At 39.1% G+C, this 26,473-nt stretch overlaps 1 protein-coding gene across 10 annotated transcripts in view; it reads left to right on the forward strand.

Moving 5' to 3' along the window:
• Positions 1-25,570, forward strand: part of RIC8B (RIC8 guanine nucleotide exchange factor B) — a 140,802-nt gene extending 115,232 nt beyond the window's left edge. For 9 of the 10 annotated variants that reach the window (XR_014233210.1, XR_014233211.1, XR_014233212.1 and 6 more), the window contains one exon: positions 182-3,685. Coding sequence is in view for 3 of the 10 variants with exons in the window: in XM_082349911.1 (XP_082206037.1) it covers positions 182-293 (112 nt within the window). In the remaining 7 variants the exon portion in view is untranslated. Of the gene's footprint in view, positions 1-181 lie in introns of all 10 variants that reach the window. The other variant, XM_082349912.1, reaches the window with a different exon arrangement.
• The last annotated feature ends 903 nt before the right edge of the window (positions 25,571-26,473 follow it).

Here is a 26,473-nt window from a genome sequence, read left to right on the forward strand (position 1 = left end):
TTTTTCTTTCCATACCTCTTTCATCTTTCCTGTTACAAACACACAGAGAGAGCTTGAGGAAAAATACTTTGGTTTTTAAAGACTTTTCTTTTTTTTAAAGGATGTGGATTTGGGTTGGGGGAGGGGGTGTGTGTGATGCTGGTGAATACTTTTTTTTCTTTCTTTTCTCTCTTTTTTCCAGAGAGGAGTTGCTTAAACCAATGGGACTAAAACCTGATGGGACAATAACGCCTTTGGAGGAAGCACTCAACCAGTACTCTGTCATCGAGGAGACCAGCTCTGACACAGACTAAAAGCATCACCTGCTCAACTCTCAGTATTGCTTTTATCAGCATCTTTTCTCTGTAGCTCCAGGGGAATCTTTTCTCTAAAACATTTATGCCCTTGCTTTGGCTAGAAACACATTAACTGGTTTACTCATTGAGAATCCAGCATATTTAAGAAGTGATCCTGTGTTTTTGCGATATTGAGGCATTCATACAGAGCTGCAGTTAGACGGAGTTGCAGGGACTAGGAACAGAAAAAAAATAATTCCATTTTGTCAAGATGGAACTGAAGGACTTCACTCTATAAAGCAGCCCTGGTTGAATCTGGCAGTTCTGTTTGCCAAGATTCTTAACAGAAGATTTAGCCGTGTCCTTCCTCTCACTTGTGGGAGCTGCCTTTTCTGAATCTCTCCAGAGACGGAGGCATGTGAGAAGCAGAACGAGCTGCTAAAAGGGGGCTGAGGCAAGTGACTTGTTAGATCAGGACTGAGTGAATGGAAGCCAAGCAGCTGCTCCATAAACGTAGCCCAACTCTTCATTTCAATTTTGTATAAATCTATAGAAAGGCACACACACGCACACACACACAACAGCCCCGGACTTGCAAACTGATTACATTCAAAAAGTTTGTATGTCAGTTATCTAGAACTTCAGAATACATTTCTCCCTATAAAGTTATAAATGATGGTTTAGTTCTGAGGCAGCTACAAATGCCTATTTATTCCCTAATAACCTGAACACTAGTACCATAGAACTGAACCCCCATCTGTATCACTGCATGGGGAGCATGCATTCTGAGGTCTAACATAGGGGTGCCTCCAACCCGGTAGAGGGAATGGGGACCCCCTGGGTACGGGGAGTTCTTTTGAGCCCTCTGCTGAGGGCAGGGGAGTCAGCAGCACCCATTTGTACATATAGGTCACTCATATGTCACATGTTTTAAATTGGGGACTGTGTGTGCTTGTGTGTGTCCTACCTTTCTACCATATGTGATCAGTTTAATGGTAACTTTATTTATTTAAAAAAGAAACACAAATAGTTACTGTTAAACTGATTAAGGCTGTTTATTTTTACTTTTAGAATTGGTCATATGAAGAAGTAGAAAATGAATCATGCAGTAGACAGTGGGCCTAGTTAATCAGTGGCTAAAGTTGAAAAGGGGTTGGTTTCCTTTTATATATATATATGTATGTATGTATATACATACATATATATATATATATTTATATATATATACACACATAATGTGCTTAACCACTGCCTTTTAAAACGTTAAATTAAATAAAACATTGGGGTTGATTCAATTTAGCTATCTGTGTGTGTTTCTTTATAGATACATGGGGTAAACAATCCTGTTTCACAGTTTGTGCTTTTTTAAAGTGCTTTTACATCTATTATCTCACTTATAATAAATAGCCTTTCTAAGGATAAAGTACATGAAGTATTAGTGAAAATGTCGTTTATCCAGAAGTCACTTCTCTGGCAAAAGTACAAATCAGGAATTCAGTTTTAAAAAGCCTTAGAGCTGCCAAAAGAGATGGCAGAGTTTCTTACAATTTATTTATAGGAGAGATCCCTCAAGAATCTCACCTTTTGCCTCTTTACTAAAATTTGCATATATTTCTAACATGTTTAGTTATCTGACTTCCAAGCCCACAAAACAAATGGCAAGGAGGAGGCTGTTAGATGGAAAGCAGCAAAAAGCCAACTGAAAACCGGATAGGAACGTGGGGAGAATGAGAACTACTCGAGGCGTCATGAGTCTGGGACCATCTGTTTCCCAAAGGACATTCTAGTTGACCCAGAAAGTATCTGTACAACAGTATGGCCTATAAACTAATTCTTATAACGATGACCTTGTGTTTCTTTTAAAAAATAAGGATACTCTATAAAAAGACTAGGAAGAATACAGTACATTTTAGGATTTTTATCCAAAATAGTTGGAGTGTAAGTTATGCGTGACCCATGTTTTAACAGTAAATAAAAAAGAAACTTGGTAATTCATAATTTTAGATTAAGTGAAAAAAAGTTTAGAAAAAAGAATTTAAGTATTTTTGTTACTTCATTCTACAAATGCATTTTTAAAGTATTTTTATAATTTCTGCAATTAAATAGCTTTGGCATGAGTGTTGGCTTACCTAAATGAAGACATGTTTAATGAAATACCATCTTGCCAGCTTTATGCAGAGTGTTTGAACAGTCCTGTTTAAGTAGCTGTGCTCTTCTGCTTTCAATGAGTTCTGTTTCATTTTGAGTTTCCCCATACTGGGCACTAAGCTTTGTTTTGAAGAGGGAATTTGCAGAGGGAGAAGATGAAAGTGACCTCATCTTGCACACGGAAAGAGAACTAACATCTGTTGATTGCTTGCTCTGTGCTGGGCTTTTTATGTATCTTATCTTGTGTAACCTCATCACATCTCACGTTAGAGATCATCTCTGGAAAGCAAAGTAAGTTACCCAACATCACAGAGCAAGTAAAAATCTAACTCTGGCCGGCCTGACCCCCAGCACCTCTCCTTCCCCTTCACGCTGCCCACCTGGGTCCATGTTGTGCCCCTTTATGACTCTGGAATGCTGGGAGAGTGGTAATTCTCAGGCCATTTTAAGCAATAACTATTTCAGCAGAACTGGTTTAAAGAACTTATTAAGCAGGGAGGTGACCTGAATGAAGTTAAAGTGTGAGTAGGAAACTTGCTCAGTTAGTACTGGATTTCAAATAAGGACCTGGAATCCTTTAGGTCAGAGATGAGGGCTGCAGGCTCCCCCCCGGCCCCCCCCCCCCCGCCACCCTGACCCTCGACATCTGCCTGGCTCAGTGGCCTGCAGTGGGGATGGTGAGAATACACTGGCCAACTGCACTCTGCAGGCCCCTGTGTCCACATCCCTCCCAACCTTTAAAACAGGGTATGGAGGAGCGGGTTCTAAAATAAGGCACTTGAGCTGCTGCTTTAGAGTAACAGTTGACAGACACTTGAGACCCCTTCACACAGCGGGTGGTCCTGGCAGGTGCACAGGATGGATGTTTTTGTCCCTCCTTTATAAATGAAGAAATAGGCAGAGGCAGTACAAGTACTCAACATCCCCTTACTACCATCAGTCTTGCCGCCTCCCAGTACTAGGTGTCTCTTATATTGACTTCCCTTCCCCTCCCCCCCCATTATAAAAGTAATATATGTTCATTGTGGAAAGTTTGGAGAATACAGGAAATAATAAAGTTAATAATTCACCCCAAAACCCACCACCTGAGATAATCTCTGTTAATGTTTTGGTGTATTTCCGTCCTGTGTTTTTTCTATGCCTATATAATTTATTTTACTACAAGATTGGGATCATGCTGTATTTACAGATTTGTACCCTGCTTTCTTCTTTAACATATTGTAAGCATTTTCCCATGTCAATAAATATTCTTCAAAAATTAATGGCTATATGATATTCCATTATATGAATTGTGGTAAACACTAGTAATTGCTTACCCAGTATTCTTCTTCCTTGCTAACAGAGGTGACATCATGACCTATCCCTCCTCCCCACAAAAAAAGGTGCCCGCTGCCTTCCTGGGAGGCAGCATGAGCCTTGTCAGCACTGAAGAGCAGCAGGAAATGGAATGGCACCAGGAAGAGCAGACTTGCTCTGTCATACACAGTCTAGCAGGAGCCTCGGCAGCACAAATCATGACACAGCTAGATTAAGTGACTAGATAATTCTATAATTTTTGTTAAGGAGAGGCGTTTGAAAATAGCAAGGGATCTAGATGACTTTAAAAAGTCTGCATGTGAAGAAAAAAGATGTCAATCATGTTTACTACTCGGTAATCCAGTCACTGGCATTAATTTTCTTGGAGATATTCTTCACTGCAAGTCCAGAGGTGAAAGAGGGTACACAGGGATGGGGAGAGACATGTTAGTCTTTCAAGAAAAGTAAGGGGACACCTGTCAGAAACTACTGGGTATGTGGCGAGCACAATATGGAGAAGGAACAAATGAATGGTGTTCTAGGAACAAATCATATGGGTGAGGGAGGAAGGAGGGAGGGATTTCTAACAACTGCCATAAGTGAGAAGATTCAAGGAAAGGGAGAGGTTTCTAGAGAGGACTTAGGAGGATAGGAGGATGTGACTCTGATGCACTATGCCGAGTCCCTGCACCAAGTCTTCAAGAAGCATCAGAGCAGCCTTTCTTAAAGGGGTGGGGAGATTAAGCCTCACTTCCTACACCATGCATTGTACATAGTGAATTAACTTTCCTGTGCATCTAGAATAGTGTTAGCTACATAGCATCCTCGATGGAGAGAAAAAATAGTCACTCCAGTCCAGAGTTCTGTGGTTCAGGTGAACCCTGGTTGAGAAAGGCTATCTTAAAGAAAAGGTCAAAATTACTCTGCAAGGCTTCTAGAGTCAGATTTGTGTTTTCTTTTAATGTAACACAGGGAAGATCCTGGGCCCTAGGGCTCCAGCTGTATCCAGGTCTCACTGACCTGTACCTTTTCTGCATTGAACATAGCAATTACAGCTGTGTATACTTACTGAGCAATTACTGTGCCAGACACTGTGCTAAGCACTTTATGTGCACTTTCCAATTGCATCTTCATGACAACCTTACGAGATAAGTACTATTAGAATAACTCCCACTTTTCAGATGAGAAAACTAAGGCATAAAGATGTTAGGTACTATGTGCAAGGCACACAGCCAATAAGTAGCAAAATTCGAATTCAAACCTGTCTGATGTCTGTAAATACTATGCTCTGTGTTGCTTTTGCGATCAGAAAAATTAAAGTTTTGAGAGAAAAAATTTCAGAAGAGATTGAAATGGGAAAAACAGAATTGGGAAATAACTTTAACACATTTTTCCTCACTCCATTTCCATATCTCCCCACTACATAGAATCCCATACTCCTGCTAGTCTCAAAGAAAGACCCATGCTCACAAGCATACCAATCCACATCAGTGTGTTCAGTAAACATTCACTGGGCATTTACCATGTACCAGGCACTGTTCAAGGTGATTGGGGATACAAACACAACTTGAAAGTCCCTATCCCCAAAGTGCCCACAGTGTGAGAAGTCCATAACCAAAGCCTGTACAAAGTGCTACAGGATGCCAGGAGGAATATGGGGGTTGAGTAACAAAGCTTCCTAAGGGACATCTAAGCTGAGCTTGAGTTCGCCATGTACAGGAGAAAGACTGTTCCCACCAAAAGAACTGGCTCCAACAAAAGCTCGTGCATTTGATGTGTTTACAGAACACAAACATGTCTCATGATGGGACACATGAGTAGCAGAATTTCAGGCGAGGAAAGGACACAACCAGAAAGATCACTCTGGCTGCAGTATGGAGAATGGAGTAGAGAAGGGACAGACAGTAAGAAAAGAAACCAGATAGAAGGCTGCTGCATCCGTACATGTGAGGGGTAAGCAGGGCCTGGACCGGAGTAGTGGCAGGAGGTGTAAAAAAAGAGGGGAGGGAGTCAAGAAATGCTTAGAAGCTGGAATAAACACAATTTGGCATTGTGGAAAGGCAAGAAAGAGCTCATTTAAAAACTGAGATGGGAATGACTTTGAGAAAAAGATAATCTAAAATACTGGCTCTGCCAAACTGTGAACTAAGCAACTTTGGGTTTGGGAGCAGGAGGGTGAAGCTAAGAGTTATTTCAAGGAATTTGCAAATTTGTAGGGCTACCAAGCATCATTTACATAATGAATGAAAAAATGTCTTGGATACCAAGTACATCTATTTTACAAATACTGTATCACATGTTGATGTGATAAAAGTTCATTCATAAGCATTCCTCAATTCATAATATCCTTTTGACCATCTGTATTTTCTCAGTCAAAATATATTAATGATAAACAGCTATCATGTGTGGAAACGAGATCCACAAAGTTCAGGTTTAAAAAAACCCTCAAAATTGAAAAGACTTAGAACTATTGGCAACTAGTTTCAGAAAGTCAAATTGAACTATCTTGGTCATGAAAGAATACTGGGATCTCTCTCATAAGGGAAGGACATGAACAACCAAGTTGTGCAAAGATGGAGACATCATGGGGTCTCAGTTACAACAAAACCTGAGTCTTGTTGTATTACAGGGGTAAGATAAAGGAATTTATAAAATCCTTTTTTTCCCCACAATGAATTATGACTTTCAAACCTATGTTTTGTCTTCAAAGTTAAACAAGCTAAACAATTTTTCTTGCTTTTTTCTTTCCTGCTGTAATAATTCCCTCCTCCTCCACCCCTCTATCTCAAGACAGATGATAAGCTCACCAGGAATAAAGTCATGAACTAACTCAGTAAAGAAAAATACATGTTGATAGATGTAAAACACTACTACCTTATTTTACCCAAAACAAACACTCTTGAAACTAAAACTTTTACTATGTTTTAATGTCTGTGACTTATTTGTGGTTATAAGTTATTATTGTGGTATTAAATGAATCAAGTTTCATACCAAAAGTACATTAAGCAATAGAAATTAATGAAGTTAATTTTATACTAAAATTTTATGTGAGCCATACAAGGTCACCAACTATTCAATAGTAAAAATGAAAAAAAAAGAGAGAGAATCTATATAGGCCAAAGAATGTAGTCACAATGTACATTTTCAAGCACATACATGCAAGAAGAAATTAAAAGTAATTCTAATTGGAGACACTTCTGGTTAAACAAAGCAGTCTGAACACATGCATTTACCTTGACCACCTCCTGAAAACCTATTAAAATGGCACTAAATGGATGTTTTGGAGTAAAGCTTAAGCCCAATAAGACAATGAAAATGAGAAAGAAGATGACAGCAGAAAAGAGCTATCAACAAAATTTGGAAACTGGAAATTAGATGAGCAAGAGAGAATTAATGGAGGAAGAAGACACAAGGTATCGAAAAATTAAAGCCTACAAGAGGCAAGGGAAGCCAAAAGCAAGATGACATGTGCTGGAAGCAGCTTATACCAGCTCACGAGAGCATATTGTTAAATTTTTAAGAATTTTACAAGCTGGTTAAAATTAATCATTATTAAAAATTAAATTATGTAAATTTCAATAAGTTATATTTAAAACAAAGGTAATAAATGCTCAAAATTCCTCACTTCCTGGGACTTCCCTGGTGGTCCAGTGGTAAAGAATCCACCTTCCAATGCAGGGGACGCAGGTTCAATCCCTGGTCAGGGAACTAAGATCCAACATGCTGCAGGGCAACTAAGCCTGCACGCAATGAGAGAGCCCGTGTGCCACAAACTACAGAGCCCACGCACCCTGGAGCCTGCGCGCCACAACTAAAGAGGGAAAACCTGCAGGCCACAACTAGAGAGAAGCCCGCGAGCTGCAATGAAAGATCCCAAATGCCTCAACGAAGATCCTGCGTGCTGCAACTAAGGCCCAATACAGCCAAAAAACAAAACAAAAACAAAAAAAACTCCTCATTCCTAATTATTTTACTACATTTTATTATTATCTATGCTCTTGAAGTTATTAACATCTCGTGTCTGTAAGGTAAGAAGAATGGTGTGCTGCTGCTCAACCCTTCCCAACTCTGTATTCAGTGAGGTCGTGATGGTAGCTTGAATTCAGCTATGGTGGGAATATTTACATCATGGGAATAAACAAACACTACCAATCAGGACTTTTTCCACTAGAGAGCCAATTAAACACTTACCAGCACTTCACAGTGAAATACCCTACAGAACCCCATAATGGCTTAGGAATCAGATACCTAGTACATCTAAGAATAAGGGTGTGGGTGGGGTTTAAAACAGGCAACCAGGTTCCCCTCCGTCACCTGCCCCTACACAACTAGGTGATTCCTATTCTACCTCACCAGAATAAACCAGGAATTTCCCTCAGAAGAAGTTATTTCAAAGGTCTCTGCACCTAAGGACTCAAGCACTGAAGATGACTGGGGTATTTTGCTGAAAACAGAAGGATCAGGTGAAAGATCTCCTTCCCCCAGTCAACCCCAAGAACACTAGCAGTTAGGACCCTTCTGGCAGGGAAAATGGCCCAGAAGAAGGATCTGAAGAGAATGAAAGTTAGGTATCTTCCAACACAATGGCCAGATACCAGCCTTTTCATGCTCAGTGAGGCCACCGTTCATTCATTCATTCATTCATTCAAGAGATATGCGCTGAATACATGCTAGTGTCCCAGCCCTGCTTCAGGTACAACAGACAAATCAGTGAACAAAATAAAGATCCTGACCTTATGGAGCTTTAATTCTTCTGGATAAAGATAGACAATAAATAATTACAGTATACTGGTGAACCTAACAAAGCATATGATCCCTGATGCCATGTCAGGTGGCAATAATACCAGTGGAAACTAAAGCAGAGTGAGGCCCAGGTAGAAGTTTTATAGAAGGTCATTGGGGAAGGCCTCTCTGACAAAGTGTTATTTGAGCAGAGACCTGAAAGAAGTGAAGAAATAAGCTGAGTGAACATCTAGGAGTTATTCTTTCTAGAGAGAGGGAATAACAAGTAAGTACAAAGGCCCCAAAGTGATAACAATCTTGATGTTAGTTCACCTTGGGAACTACAATGTGTAGTTTAGCTGGAGGAAGAAATGTGGAGAGCAGTAGGAGATGAGGTCAGAGAGATACGGTGAGGCCAGATCACATAGGCCTTGGAGGGTAAACAGAGTAAGCCCACACGGAGTCTGCAATGAGGTTTTCAGTGTCTCATTCTTAAATATGAAGGCACAGTCAGTGGTCAATAGATGTTTGAGGAAACTCTCTCATATGAAAAAAAGAGACCTGGGCTCTTTATTCTGTTCCATTAATCTATGGGTCTGTTTTTGTACCAATATCACACTGTTTTGATTATGGCAGCTTTGTAGTATAGCCTGAAGTCTGGGAGGGGTATACCTCCAGTTTTGTTCTTTATTCCTCAGGATTGCTTTGGCAATTTGAGGTCTTCTGTGATTCCATATAAATTTTAGGATTATTTGTTCCAGTTCTGTGAAAAATGACGTGGTTATTTTGACAGGCAGGGATTGCATTAAATCTGTAGATTGTTTTGGGTAATATGACCATTTTAGTAATATTAATTCTTCCAATCCAAGAGCATGGATATCTTTCCATTTCTTTGAATCATCTTCAATTTCCTTCGTCAATGTTTTATAGTTTTCAGCATATAGTCTCCCTGGTTCAGTTTATTCCTAGTTATTTTTTTGATGCAATTTTAAATGGGATATTTTTTACTTTCTCTTTTTGATCATTCATTATTAGCATATAGAAAGCCAACACATTTCTGTATATTAAAATTGAATCCTGAAACCTTGCTGAATTTGTTATTAGTTTAACAGTTTTGGGGAGGTGACTTTAGGGCTCACTATATAGTGTATCATTGTCATTTGCAAATAGTGACAGTTTTCCCTCTTCACTTCCAATTGGGATACTTTTATTTCTTTTTCTTGTCTGATTGCTGTAACCTTCCAATACTAGGTTGAATAGAAGTGGTGAGAGTGGACATCATTGTCTTGTTCCTGAATTTAGTGGGAAGGCTTTCAGCTTTTCACTGTTGAGTATTATGTTGGCTGTGGGTTTGTATTATGTGGCTGTTTAATAAAATGGCTTTTATTGTGTTGAGATATGTTTCCTCTATGCTCATTTTGATGAGAGTTTTTATCAGAAATAAACCCACATACATACAGTCAATTAATCTACGACAAAGGAGGCAAGAATTACAATGGAGAAAAGACAGTCTCTCCAACAAGTGGTGCTGGGAAAACTGGACATATAGAACAATGAGATTAGAATATTCCCTCACACCATATACAGAAATAAAATCAAAATGGTTTAAAGACCTAAATATAAGACCTGAAACCATAAAACTCCTGGAAGAGAACGTAGGTGGAAAACTCTTTGAAATAAACCATAGCAATATTTTCTTGGATCAGTCTCCTAAGGCAAAAGAAATAAAAGCAAAAATAAACAAATGGGGTCTAATTAAACTTAAAAGCTTTTGCATAGCAAAGGAAATCTTCAACAAAATGAAAAGACAATCTAGAGAATGGGAGAAAATATTTGCAAATGATGTAACCAACAAGAGGCTAATATCTAAAATATACAAACAGCTCATACAACTCAATATCAAAAAAAAAAGGAACAATCCAATTAAAAATGCACAGAAGACTTGCATTTTTCCAAAGAAGACATACAAATGGCCAACAGGTACATGAAAAGATGCTCAAACATCACTAATTATTAGAGAAATGCAAATGAAAACCACAATGAGTATCACCTCACACCTGTCAGAATGGCTATCATCAAAAAGTCTACAAACAACAAATGTTGGTGAGGATGTGGAGAAAAGGGAACCCTCCTACACTGTTGGTAGAAATGTAAATTGGTACAGTCACTATGGAAAACAGTAGGCAGGTTCCTTAAAAAAATAAAAATAGAACTACTACATAAGCCAGCAATTCCACTCCTGGATATTTATTGGAAAAAAAGAAAACATTAATTTGAAAAGATACATGTACCCTAATGTTCATAGCAGCACTAATTACAATAACCAAGACATGGAAACAACCCAAGTGCCCATCAACAGACAACTGGATTAATCAAAATGTGGTATACATACACACACACACAATGGAATATTACTCAACCATAAGAAAGGATGTAATACTGCCATTTGCAGCAACATGGATAGACCTAAAGAATATTATGCTTAGTGAATAAGTCAGACAGAGAAAGACAAATACTACATGATATCACTTATACATGGAATCAAAAAAAAAATACAAATGAATGTATATGCAAAACAGAATCTGACTCAGAGAAAACAAACTTGCGGTTACCAAAGGAAACAGAAAAGTGGGGAGGGACAAATTAGGGGTATGGGATTAACACATACAAACTACTATATATAAAATAGATAATAAGGACATACTGTATAGCATAAGAAATTATACCCATTATCTTATAACAACCTATAACAATATAATCTGCAAAAGTACTGAATCACTCTGCTGTACACCTGAAACTAACACAGTATTTTACATCAATTATACTTCAATTTAAAAAGAAAAAAGAAAAACAGAGACCAAAGCAAACAGAAAAGCAGAGAGCCAAGGAAAACCTTCTACAAAACTATAATTAATTATAATTGTAGACATCAACTCCATTATCAGGATAGAGCAGATTAAGTAAACAATAACCCAAAATAAGTAAGTCCAGAGCTGAACAATACAGCTAAGTAAAATAGAAATTAACTGATAGCAGTAGGCTTGCTACCTGGACACTTTGTTTTAAAGTATACTTAGCTTACTTAGAAAAATGGATGACATATTGGTATGGAACTCAGAGTATAAATATTACAAATACTGTGTGAAATATATCAGGGAGCAAGCTAACAATGGAAGGGTCAGAAAACTGAAATCACAGAGCATCAGGCTTCTTGCACTTCCTGTGTGTGTTTCCACTTTGTTTACCCTTATTTTTAATTAAAAAAAAACAAAACCTTACATTCTCGCCAGTCTTGGCTGTATTTGGGGGGAACAAAGGGAAGGGAGTTTTTTCCAAGCTTGCACCAAAAATGCTAGTGAGTAGGAAAACCCCAGCCCTCCTCCTGGGTTCCCCCTTTCCCCCATACCACCACTACACTCAACAACTTTTGACACCAGATTGTGGGGGTTTCCCCACAATAAGCAATTCTCTGACACCAGCTAGGTGCCCTACAATTCAACTCAAGTATGACACCATCTACCAGGAGATCCTATAGGTTAAGGGCTCAGTCCTACAAGATTGTCTTCTCCACCTTCAGAGACCAATTGCAAGTCCAGGTTGTCACCTGTGCTTCTGACCAACCAGCTATAGATTGGAGGTTCCCACGACCCCCTCCTTGGGTTTAGATTAATTTGCTAGAGCGGCTCACACAACTCAGAGAAATATTTTACTTACCAGATTACCAGTTTCTTAGAAAAGGATATATAACTCAGAAACAGCCAGATGGAAGAGATGCACAGGGTCGGATATGGAGAAAGGGCCCTGAACTTATGCTCTCGGAACACAGCACTCTCCCCGAACCTCCATGTGTTCACCAACCTAAAAACTCTCTGAACCCTGTCGTTTCGGGTTTTTATGGAGACCTCATGACACAGGCGTGATTGATTACATCATTGGCCATCCGTGATTGATTCAACCTGACTCCCTACCCAGAGGTCAGGGAGTGAGACTAAGTTCCAACCCTCTAATCACCTGGTTGATTCCTCCAGCAACCAGCCCCCATCCTTAGGTGTTTTCCAAAAGTCACCTCATTAACGTAAAAAAGACACCATTTTGGCTCTCATCACTTAGGAAATTCCAAGGGTTTTAGGAGCCCTGGGCCAGGAACTGGATGAAGACCAAATACGTGTTTCTTGTTATAAATTGGGATATCTCAGCTTGCTTTCATCATCATCATCATGATCAAGCAAAGTGGTAACAGTAGGACCCAAATTGTGAGAACGGTGAAGGTAAAACTCAGGACAGTGTTATAAGTACTTAGCAGTAGCTTCTCTCCCCTGGAAAATCTTCCAGAGTTAAATCCTAGAGATCCTCTTTTATATTTTCTGAAAGGAGTCCAAACTTCTTTTTCATCACCCTCCCATACTGATATCCTATTATATTGTACACTCTTGCTTTCTCCAACTCAAAACACTAGATGGATTCTCAGGAGAGAACAGATGTAAACATTACATACATTATCTCATTCAATACTCACATCAACAAGGAAGGATTCCTATACCTTTTAAAAATTGAGGCTCAGAAAGACAAGTAACTTGTCCAAAGTCACAAAGCTGGAATTGGCAGAGCAAGAATTTCATGCCTATCTGTATGACCCCCAAATTATGTTTTATGTTACTATACCACACTAAAAAAATGATTTACAGTCAATTCTGAAGAAACCAGTGCTAAATAATTGCTCTCTTCCATGTATTTGGCAGCCAGACAGGATAAAAGAAAGGGAGGGAAGGGAGGCCATCATCAACCAGCCTCTTTTTCTCACCTCTGAGGTTTCAGGAATAATAAGAACTAGATGAAATAAGTACTTACTCTATGACACTAAGGGCTTTGTATCTATACAATTAACCTCATTCAAGTCCTCACAACAACCTGAAGGCATAGCCAGTGTTATTATTCCTAACTTACAGACGGGAAATGGAGGCCAAAAGATTAGGTCACTAAACTAGTTAGCAGTCAAGCTGGGCTCAAGATAGGCAGACCCTAAGCGATACCATCTACCCATCAAGGGGAGCGCAGTGTACTCAGCTCGGCTGCATGAACCCATATGCCTCTTCTTTGTGTATCTCATCTAGGGAGGCTCTCTCAGCATCCCTTGATACCAATTCATTTCTAGCTTTTAGTCTGAATGTCTTAGAAAACTGTCTAGCTATCCTTGCAGCCCAGATATTATATCCTGGGACTCCACTTCCTGGTTCAGAATTGGTTTCATCAAACATTGTCATGAGCCATCTATTGCCTGCCAGAGTCACATCCTACGCATGATCTCATTTGCTGCTCTCAGCAACGCTGTGTGGTGTTTCCACTACCATCCTTGGTTCACAGACAGGGGCTCTGTGGCTCAGAGAGGTATGTTAACAGAGCTGGTATGGGGCAAAACCAGGACATGAGCTCAGGTCTTTGGATTCCATGTCTAGTTATTTGTACCACATAGACAGCTGGGTCTCAGAAGTGGATAATCCGGCCTTCTTAAAAAGGAGACAACAGGCCCCAAATGGAGTCACTTGTGCTAAGCCCCATGTCAGCAAACCAAGACCTAATACCGAACCTAACTGCAGTTACAACCTCCCCAGGGAATGTAGTCTTTTTTTTTTTAATTTAAGTATAGTTGATGTACAATATTATATAAGTTACAGGTGTACAATATAGTGATTCACAATTTTTAAAGTTTATACTCCATTTATAGTTATTATAAAATATTTCCTGTGCTGTACAATATATCCTTGTAGATTATTTGATACATTGTACCTTATTTATTTTATACATAGTACTTGCTGTACAATTTATCCTTTTAGCTTATTTATTTTAATTCTCTACCCTTATCTTGCCCCTCCTCACTTCCCTCTCCCCACTGGTAACCACTAGTTTGTTTTCTGTATCTGTGAGTCTGCTTCTTTTTTGATACACTCACTAGTTTGTTCTATTTTTTAGATTCCACATATAAGTGATATCAAATATTTGTGTTTGCCTTTCTCTGTCTGACTTATTTCACTAACATAATACCCTTCAAGTCCATTCATATTGATGCAAATGGAAAAATTTCATTCTTTTTTATGGCTAAGTAGTATTCCATTGTGTATATACAGAACATTTCCTTTACCCATTCATCTGTTGATGGACATGTAGGTTGCTTACATAACTTGGCAATTGTTAATAATGCTGCTATGAATATGGGGGTACATGTATCTTTTCAAATTAGTGTTTTTTTTCTTTCAGATATATACCCATGAGTGGAATTGCTGGGTCATATGGTAGTTCTATTTTCAGCTTTTTGAGAAACTTCCATACTGTTTTCCACAGTGGCTGCACAAATTTACATTCCCACAAAGAGTATACGAGGGTTCCCTTTTCTCCACATTCTTGCCAACATTTGTTATTTAGGTTCTTTTTGATGATAGCCATGCTGACAGGTGTGAGGTGATATCTAATTGTGATTTTGATTTGCAGTTCTCTGATGATTAGTGACGTTGAGCATCTTTTTATGTGCCTATTGGCCACCTGCATGTCCTCTATGAAAAAATGTCTATTCAGGTTTCCTGCCCATTTTCCAATTGGGCTGTTTTTTTGATGTTGAGTTGTATGAGCTGTTCATATATGTTGGATATTAACCCCTTATCAGTCATCACTGCAAATATTTTCTCTCATTCAATAGGTTGCCTTTTCCTTGTGTTGATGGTTTCCTTTGCTGTGCAAAAGTTTTAACTTTAATTAGGTCCCACTGGTTTACTTTTGCCTTTATTTCTTTTGCTTTAGGAGACAGATCCAAAAAAATCTTGCTCTGATGTATGTCAAAGAGTGTTCTGCCTATGTTCTCCTCTAAGAGTTTTATGGTTTCTGGTCTTACATTTTGGTCTTGAATCCATTTTGAGTTAATTTTTATATGGTGTTAGAGAATGTTCTAATCTCATTTTTTTACTTGTCCAGGTTTCCCAGCACCACTTATTGGAGAGACTGTCTTTTCTCCATTGAATATGCCTCCTTTGTCATAGAATAATTGACCATAAATGTTTGGGTTTATTTCTGGGCTCTCTGTTCTGTTCCATTGATCTATGTGTCTCTTTTTGTGCCAGTACCATACTGTTTTGATTACTGTACCTTGTAGTATAGTCCGAGGTGAGGGAGCATGATTCCTCCAGCTTTGTTCTTCTTTCTCAAGATTGTTTTGGCTATTAGGGGTCTTTCGTGTTTCCATACAAATTTAAAAATTATTTGTTCTAGTTCTCTGAAAAATGCCATTGGTATTTTGATAGGGACTGCATTGAATCTGTAGATTGCCTTGGTTAGTGTGGGCATTTTAACAATATTAATTCTTCCAATCCAAGAACACGGTATATCTTTCCATCTATTTGTGTCATCTACAATTTCTTTCATCAGACCCATATATATGCTGCCTACAAGAGACTCGCTTCAGATCTAAAGACATACACAGACTGAAAGTGAGGGGATGGAAGAAGGTATTCCATGCAAATGGAAATCAACAGAAAACCAGAGTAGCAATACTTAGACAAAATATACTTTAAAATAAAGACTGTTACAAGAGACAAAGACACTACATAATGATCAAGGGATCAATCCAAGAAAAAGATATAGCAACTGTAAATATATATGTACCCAACATAGAAGCACCTAAATACATAAGGCAAATATTAACGGACATAAAGGGAGAAATCGACAGTAACACAATAATAGTAGGGGACTTTAACACCCCACTTACATCAATGGACAGATCATCCGGACAGAAAATCAATAAGAAAACACTTGCCTTAAATGAGTAATTAGACCAGAAGAACTTTATTGATATATAGAGCATTCCATCTGAAAGCAGCAGAATACACATTCTTTCCAAGTGCACATGGAACATTCTCCAGGACAGATCACATGCTAGGCCACAAAACGAGCCTTGGTAAATTTAAGAAAATCGAAATCATATCAAGCATCTTTTCTGACCACAACACTAGGAAACTAGAAATCAACTACAAGAAAAAAGCTGCAAAAAACACAAACATATGGAAGCAAAACAATATGCTACTAAACAGCCAATGGATCACTGAAGAAATAAAAAAGAAAATCAGAAAGTACCTACAGACAAATGAAAAAAAAAAATACAATGATCAAAAAACTGCGGGATGAAGGGAGGAGTCAAGATGGCGGTTTAGGAGAGAGACCTTCAAGATGGTGGAGGAGTAAGACGTGGAGATCAACTTCCTCCCCACAAATACATCAGAAATACATCTACATGTGGAACAACTCCTACAGAACACCTAGTGAACACTGGCAGAGGACCTCAGACTTCCCAAAAGGCAAGAAACTCCCCACGTACCTAGGTAGGGCAAAAGATAAAAGGAAAAACAGAGACAAAAGAATAGGGACGGGACCTGTACCACTGGGACGGAGCTGAGAAGGAGGAAAAGTTTCCAAACACTAGGAAGCCCCTTCACTGGTGGAGACAGGGGATGGCAGGGGGGAAGCTTCAGAGCCACAGAGGAGAGCACAGCAACAGGGGTGCAGATGGCAAAGAGAAGAGATTCCCGCACAGAGGATCAGTGCCGACCAGCACGCACCTGCCTGAGAAGCTTCTCTGCTCACCCGCCAGGACGGGTGGGGGCTGGGAGCTGAGGCTCGGGCTTCGGAGGTCAGATCCCAGGGAGAGGACTGGGGTTGGCTGCGTGAACACAGCCTGAAGGGGTTAGTGCACCACAGCTAGCCAGGAGGGAGTCCGGGGAAAAGTCTGGACCTGCCTAAGAGGCAAGAGACCATTGTTTCATGGTGCGCAAGGAGAGGGGATTCAGAGCACCGCCTAAACGAGCTCCAGAGACTATAAAGACCTAAATATAAGACCTGAAACCATAAAACTGGAAGAGAACGTAGGTGGAAAACTCTTTGAAATAAACCATAGCAATATTTTCTTGGATCAGTCTCCTAAGGCAAAAGAAATAAAAGCAAAAATAAACAAATGGGGTCTAATTAAACTTAAAAGCTTTTGCATAGCAAAGGAAATCTTCAACAAAATGAAAAGACAATCTAGAGAATGGGAGAAAATATTTGCAAATGATGTAACCAACAAGAGGCTAATATCTAAAATATACAAACAGCTCATACAACTCAATATCAAAAAAAAAAGGAACAATCCAATTAAAAATGCACAGAAGACTTGCATTTTTCCAAAGAAGACATACAAATGGCCAACAGGTACATGAAAAGATGCTCAAACATCACTAATTATTAGAGAAATGCAAATGAAAACCACAGTGAGTATCACCTCACACCTGTCAGAATGGCTATCATCAAAAAGTCTACAAACAACAAATGTTGGTGAGGATGTGGAGAAAAGGGAACCCTCCTACACTGTTGGTAGAAATGTAAATTGGTGCAGTCACTATGGAAAACAGTAGGCAGGTTCCTTAAAAAAATAAAAATAGAACTACTACATAAGCCAGCAATTCCACTCCTGGATATTTATTGGAAAAAAAGAAAACTTTAATTTGAAAAGATACATGTACCCTAATGTTCATAGCAGCACTAATTACAATAACCAAGACATGGAAACAACCCAAGTGCCGCGGCTCACACCGTGTGGACACCAGAGACGGGCATGAAACGCTGAGGCTACTGCTGCAGTCACCAAGAAGCCTGTGTGCAAGCACAGGTCACTCTCCACACTTCCCCTCCTGGGAGCCTGTGCAGCCCGCCACTGCCAGGATCCCGTGATCCAGGGACAACTTCCCTGGGAGAACACACGGCATGCCTCAGGCTGTTGCCATATCATGCTGGCCTCTGTCGCTGCAAGCTTGCCCCGCATCCGCACCCCTCCCTCCCCACGGCCTGAATGAGCCAGAGCCCCCTAAGCAGCTGCTACTTTAACCCCATCCTGTCTGGGTGGGGAACAGACGCCCTCAGGTGACCTACACGCAGAGGCAGGGCCAATCCAAAGCTGAACCCCAGGAGCTGTACGAACAAAGAAGAGAAAGGGAAATTTCTCCCAGCAGCCTCAGGAGCATCAGATTAAATCTCCACAATCAACTTGATGTATCCTGCATCTGTGGAATGCCTGAATAGACAACGAATCATCCCAAAATTGAAGCAGTGGACTTTGGGAGCAACTGTAAACTTGGGGTTTGCTTGCTGCATCTAATTTCTTTCTGGTTTTATGTTTATCTTAGTTTAGTATTTAGAGTTTATTATCATTGGTAGATTTGTTTATGGATATGGTTGCTCTCTTCCTCCTTTTTTTATATATAGATATATATGTATTTTTTCATTTTTCTCTTTTTGTGAGTGTGTATGTGGATGCTTCTTTGTGTGATTTTGTCTGTATAGCTTTGCTTTTACCATTTGTCTTAGGGTTCTGTTTGTCCCCCTTTTTTTTTTTTTTTTGTATGTTTTTAGTGCTTGTTATCATTGGAGAATTTGCTTCTTGGTTTGGTTGCTCTCTTCTTTCTTTATCTCTTTTTATTACACTTTAATTATTTTATTTTTAATAATTATTTTTTATTTTAATAACTTTATTTTATTTTCTTGTTTTCTTTCTTTCTTTCTTTTTTTCTCCCTTTTCTTCTGAGCCGTGTGGCTGACAGGGTCTTGGTGCTCCGGCCGGATGTCAGGCCGGTGCCTCTGAGGTGGGAGAGCCAAGTTCAGGACACTGGTCCACCAAAGACCTCCTGGCCCAACGTAATATCAAATGGCGAAAGCTCTCCCAGAGATCTCCATCTCAACACTATGTCCCAGCTCCACTCTATGACCAGCAAGCTACAGTGCTGGACACCCTATGCCAAACAACTAGCAAGACAGGAACACAACCCCACCCATTAGCAGAGAGGCTGCCTAAAAACATAATAAGGTCACACACACCCCAAAACACACCACCGGACACAGTCTTGCCCACCAGAAAGACAAGATCCAGACTCATCCACCAGAACACAGGCACAAGTCCCCTCCACCAGGAAGCCTACACAACCCACTGAACCAACCTTAGCCACTGGGGCAGACACCAAACACAACGGGAACTACGAACCTGCAGCCTGCAAAAAGGAGATCCCAAACACAGTAAGTTAAGCACAATGAGAAGACAAACACACAGCAGGTGGAGCAAGGTAAAAACCCACCAGACCAAACAAATGATGAGGAAATAGGCAGTCTACCTCTGAAAAAGAATTCAGAGTAATGATAGTAAAGATGATCCAAAATCTTGGAAATAAAATGGAGAAAATACATGAAACGTTTAACAAGGACCTAGAAGAACTAAAGAGCAAACAAACAATGATGAACAACACAATAAATGAAATTTAAAATTCTCTACAGGGTATCAATAGTAGAATAACTGAGGCAGAAGAACAGATAAGTGACCTGGAAGATAAAACAGTGGAAATAACTACTGCAGAGCAAATAAAGAAAAAAGAATGAGAAGAACTGAGGACAGTCTGAGAGACCTCTGGGACAACATTAAACACACCAACATTCGAATTATAGGGGTGCCAGAAGAAGAAGAGAAAAAAAACGGGACTGAGAAAATATCTGAAGAGATTATAGTTGAAAATTTCCCTAATATGGGAAAGGAAATAGTTAATCAAGTCCAGGAAGCACAGAGAGTCCCATACAGGATAAATCCAAGGAGAAACACACCAAGACACATATTAATCAAACTATCAAAAATTAAATACAAAGAAAAAATATTAAAAGCAGCTAGGGAAAAATAACAAATAACATACAAGGGAATCCCCATAAGGTTAACAGCTGATCTTTCAGCAGAAACTCTGCAAACCAGAAGGGAGTGGCAGGACATATTTAAAGTGATGAAAGGGAAGAACCTACAACCAAGGTTACTCTACCCAGCAAGGATCTCATTCAGATTTGATGGAGAAAGTAAAACCTTTACAGACGAGCAAAAGCTAAGAGTATTCAGCACCACCAAACCAGCTTTACAACAAATACTAAAGGAACTTCCCTAGGCAGGAAACACAAGAGAAGGAAAGATCCACAATAACAAACGCAAAACAATTAAGAAAATGGTAATAGGAACATACATATCGATAAGTACCTTAAATATAAACGGATTAAAGGCTCCAAACAAAAGACACAGACTGGCTGAATGGATACAAAAACAAGATCCGTATACATGCTGTCTACAAGAGACCCACTTCAGACCTAGGGACACATACAGACTGAAAGTGAGGGGATGGAAAAAGATATTCCATGCAAATGGAAATCAAAAGAAAGCTGGAGTAGCAATTCTCATATCAGACAAAATAGACTTTAAAATAAAGACTATTACAAGAGACAAAGAAGGACACTACATAAGGATCAAGGGATCAATCCAAGAAGAAGATATAACAATTGTAAATATTTATGCACCCAACATAGGAGCACCTCAATACATAAGGCAAATGCTAACAGCCATAAAAGGGGAAATCGACAGTAACACAATTGTAGTAGGGGACTTTAAAACCCCACTTTCACCAATGGACAGATCATCCAACAAGAAACATCTCAAATAAACAACCTAACCTTAAACCTAAAGCAATTAGAGAAAGAAGAACAAAAAAACCCCAAAGTTAGCAGAAGGAAAGAAATCATGACGATCAGATCAGAAATAAATGAAAAAGAAATGAAGGAAATAATACCAAAGATCAATAAAACCAAAAGGTGGTTCTCTGAGAAAATAAACAAAGTTGATAAACCATGAGCCAGACTCATCAAGAAAAAAAGGGAGAAGACTCAAATCAATAGAATTAGAAATGAAAAAGGAGAAGTAACAACTGACACTGAAGGAATAGAAAGGATCATGAGAGAATACTACAAGCAACTATATGCCAATAAAATGGACAACCTGAAAGAAATGGACACATTCTTAGAAAACCACAGCCTTCCGAGACTGAACCAGGAAGAAGTAGAAAATATAAACAGACCAATCACAAGCACTGAAATTGAGACTGTGATTAAAAATCTTCCAACAGGAGCTTCCCTGGTGGTGCAGTGGTTAAGAATCCGCCTGCCAATGCAGGGACACGGGTTCGATCCCTGGTCCGGGAAGATCCCACATGCCATGGAACAGCTAAGCCCTGGCGCCACAACTACTGAGCCTGCACTCTAGAGCCTGTGAGCCACGACTGCTGAGCCCGCATGCCACGACTACTGAGGCCCACGCTCCTAGAGCGCATGCTCTGCAGCAGGAGAAGCCACCACAATGAGAAGCCCTCACAACAAAGAGTAGCCCCTGCTCGCTGCAACTGGAGAAAGCCTGAGCGCAGCAATGAGGACCCAGCACAGCCAAAAATAAATAAATAAAATTTAAAAAAATCTTCCAACAAACAAAAGCCGAGGACTAGATGGCTTCATAGGCGAATTCTATCAAACATTTAGAGAAGAGCTAACACCTATCCTTCTCAAACTCTTCCAAAATATAGCAGAGGGAGGAACACTCCCAAACTCATTCTACGAGGCCAGCATCACCCTGATACCAAAACCAGACAAAGATATCACAAAGAAAGAAAACTACAGGCAAATATCACTGGTGAACATAGATGTAAAAATCCTCAACAAAATATTAGCAAACAGGATCCAACAGCACATTAAAAGGATCATACACCATGATCAAGCGGGGTTTATCCCAGGAATGCAAGGATTCTTCAATATACGCAAATCAATCAATGTGATACACCATATTAACAAATTGAAGGAGAAAAACCATATGATCATCTCAATAGATGCAGAGAAAGCTTTCAACAAAATTGAACACCCATTTATGATAAAAACCCTCCAGAAAGTAGGCATAGAGGGAACTTACCTCAACATAATAAAGGCCATATATAACAAACCCACAGCCAACATCATTTTCAATAGTGAAAAACTGAAACCATTTCCACTAAGATCAGGAACAAGACAAGGTTGTCCACTCTCACCACTATTATTCAACATAGTTTTGGAAGTTTTAGCCACAGCAATTAGAGAAGAAAAAGAAATAAAAGGAATCCAAATCGTAATGAAGAAGTAAAGCTGTCACTGTTTGCAGATGACATGATACTATACACAGAGAATCCTAAAGATGCCACCAGAAAACTACTAGGGCTAATCAATGAATTTGGTAAAGTAGCAGGATACAAAATTAATGCACAGAAATCTCTTGCATTCCTATACACTAATGATGAAAAATCTGAAAGAGAAATTAAGGAAACACTCCCATTTACCACTGCAACAAAAAGAATAAAATACCTAGGAATAAAACTACCTAAGGAGACAAAAGACCTATATGCAGAAAACTATAAGACACCGATGAAAGAAATTAAAGATGATATAAACCGATGGAGAGATATACCATGTTCTTGGATTGGAAGAATCAACATTGTGAAAATGACTATACTACCCAAAGCAATCTACAGATTCAATGCAATCCCTACCAAACTACCAATGGCATTTTTCACAGAACTAGAAAAAAAACTTCACAGTTTGTATGGAAACACAAAAGACCCAGAATAGCCAAAGCAATCTTGAGAAAGAAAAATGGAACTGGAGCAATCAGGCTCCTGGACTTCAGACTATACTACAATGCTACAGTAATCAAGACAGTATGGTACTGGCAAAAAAACAGAAATATAGATCAATGGTACAAGATAGAATGCCCAGAGATAATCCCACGCACATATGGTCACCTTATTTTTGACAAAGGAAGCAATAATGTACAATGGAGAAAAGACAGCCTCTTCAATAAGTGGTACTGGGAAAACTGGAGAACTACATGTAAAAGAATGAAATTAGAACACTCCCTAACACCATACACAAAAATAAACTCCAAATGGATTAAAGACCTAAATGTAAGGCCAGACACTATAAAACTCTTAAAGGAAAACATAGGCAGAACACGCTATGATATAAATCATAGCAAGATCCTTTTTGACCCACCTCCTACAGAAATGGAAATAAAAACAAAAATAAACAAATGGGATCTGATGAAACTTAAAAGCTTTTGCACAGCAAAGGAAACCTTAAACAAGACAAAAAGACAACCCTCAGAATGGGAGAAAATATTTGCAAACAAAGCTACTGACAAAGGATTAATCTCCAAAATTTACAAGCAGCTCATGCAGCTCAATATCAAAAAAACAAACAACCCAATCCAAAAATGGGCAGAAGACCTAAATAGACATTTCTCCAAAGAAGATATACAGATTGCCAACAAACACATGAAAGGATGCTTAACATCACTAATCATTAGAGAAATGCAAATCAAAACTACAATGAGGTATCACCTCACACCAGTCAGAATGGCCATCATCAAAAAATGTACAAACAATAAATGCTGGAGAGGGTGTGGGGAAAAGGGAACCCTCTTGCACTGTTGGTGGGAATGTAAATTGATACAGCCGCTATGGAGAACAGTATAGAGGTTCCTTAAAAAACTAAAAATAGAACTACCATATGACCCAGCAATCTCACTACTGGGCATATACCCTGAGAAAACCATAATTCAAAAAGAGTCATGTACCACAATGTTCATTGCAGCTCTATTTACAATAGCCAGGACTTGGAAGCAACCTAAGTGTCCATCGACAGATGAATGGATAAAGAAGTTGTGGCACATATATACAATGGAATATTATTACTCAGCCATAAAAAGAAACGTAATTTAGTTACTTGTAGTGAGGTGGATGGACCTAGAGTCTGTCATACAGAGTGAAGTAAGTCAGAAAGAGAAAAACAAATACCTTATGCTAATACATATATATGGAATCTGAAAAAAAAAATGGTACTCATGAACCTAGTTGCAGGGCAGGAATAAAGAGGTAGACATAGAGAATGGAACTGAGGACATGGGTGGGCAGGCGAAGCTGGGGCGAAGTGAGAGTAGCATTGACATATATACACTACTGAATGTAAAATCGTTGGCTGGTGGGAAGCAGCAGCATAGCACAGGGAGATCGGCTCGGTGCTTTTCGATGATGACCTAGAGGGGTGGGATAGGGAGGATGGGAAGGAGGCTCAAGAGTGAGGGGATCTGGGGACATGTGTATGCATATGGCTGATTCACTTTGTTGTGCAACAGAAACTAGCATGGTGTTGTGAAGCAATTTTACTCCAATAAGGATCTATAAAAAAAAAACAAAAAACAAAACTGTGGGACACAGCAACAGCAGTTCTAAGAGGGATGTTTGTAGCAATACAAGCTTACCTCAGGAAACAAGAAAAATATGAAATAAACAATGTAACCTTACACCTAAAGGAACTAGAGAAAGAAGAACAAACAAAACTCAAAGTTAGTAGAAGGAAAGAAATCATAAAAATCAGAGCAGAAATAATGAAGTGGAGACTTAAAAAAATGACAGAAAAGATCAATGAAACCAAAGATGGTTTTTTGAAAAGATAAATGACATTGATAAGTCTTTAGCCAGACTCATCAAGAAAAAAAGGAAAGGGCCCAAATCAATAAAATCAGAAATCAATAAAATCAGAAATGAAAAACTGACACTACAGAAATACAAAGAATCATAAGAGACTACTATGAACAACTATATACCAATAAAATGGACAACACAGAAAAAATGGACAGATTCTTAGAAAGGTACAATATCCCAAGACTGAACCAAGAGAAAACGTAAAATATAAACAGACCAATTACCAATAACAAAATTGAATCAGTAATTTTAAAACTCCCCACAAACAAAAGTCCAGGACCAGATGACTTCACAGGTGAATTCTACCAAACATTTAGAGAAGAGTTAACGCCTATACTTCTCAAACTATTCCCAAAAATTGCAGAGGAAGGAACACTTCTGAACTCATTCTATGAGGCCAACGTCACTCTGATACTGAAACGAGACAAAGATATCACACAAAAAAAGAAAATTACAGGCCAATATCACTGATGAACATAGATGCAAAAATCCTCAAAAAAATATTAGCAAATTGAATCCAACAACACATTAAAAGAATCATACACCATGATCAAGTGGGATTTATCCTAGGGCTGCAACGATTTCTCAGTATCTGCAAATCAATCAATGTGATACATCATCCTAACAAACTGAAGAATAAAAACCGTATGATCATCTTAATAGATGCAGAAAAAGCTTTTGACAAAATTCAACATCCATTTATGATAAAAACTCTGCAGAAAGTGGGCATGGGGGAACATATCTCAACATAATAAAGGCCATATATGACAAACCCACAGGTAACATATTCAATGGTGAAAAGCTGAAAGCATTTCCTCTAAGATCAGGAAAAAGACAAGGATGCCCACTCTCACCACTTTCATTCAACACAGTATTGGAAGTCCTGGCCACAGCGATCAGAGAAGAAGATGGAATCAAAGGAATTCAAATTGGAAAAGAAGTAAAATCGTCACTGTTTGCAGATGACATGATACTATACACAGAAAATCCTAAAGATACCACTAGAAAACTACTAGAGCTCATCAATGAACTCGGTAAAGTTACAGGAGACCAAATTAATATACAGAAATCTGTTGCATTTCTATACACTAACAACAAAATAGCAGGAAGAGAAATAAAGGAAACAATCCCATTTACCATCACATCAAAAAGAATAAAATATCTAGGAATAAACTTACCTAAGGAGGTAAAAGACCTGTACCGGGGAAGGTAGTTTTAACCAGTCAGTCTGGACTTTTCTGGTCAGCACTAATGAGGTGATCAGCCACATAGCCCCCTTCCATCCCCACAGGTAGGTTACCTAAGCCTGAAACAATTCACTCTTTCCCCCTTCTGCCTGTAAGAGCCTTCCATTTTGTACAGCTTCTCGGAACTCCTTTCTACTTGCTAGATGGGATGCCCGATTTGTTGGATGAGCCAATTTGATCTTTAAACTTCACTCAGCTGAATTTTGTTTTCTAACAGCCCTCATTCCAGTTGCATTACAAAACTTGGTCCTATTTCCTAAGGCCCAACAGTCAATCCCAAACTCAGATCATAAGAGGAGGGAGCTGCCTAGGGGTGGACGTCAAGGGGACACCACTTGGCCATCTTCCCTGAAGGCTGTATGTTTCA

The sequence above is a fragment of the Balaenoptera borealis genome (genome assembly GCF_965194805.1).
Source record: "Balaenoptera borealis genome assembly, chromosome: 13".
In the NCBI taxonomy this organism is placed as follows: Eukaryota; Metazoa; Chordata; class Mammalia; order Artiodactyla; family Balaenopteridae; genus Balaenoptera; species Balaenoptera borealis.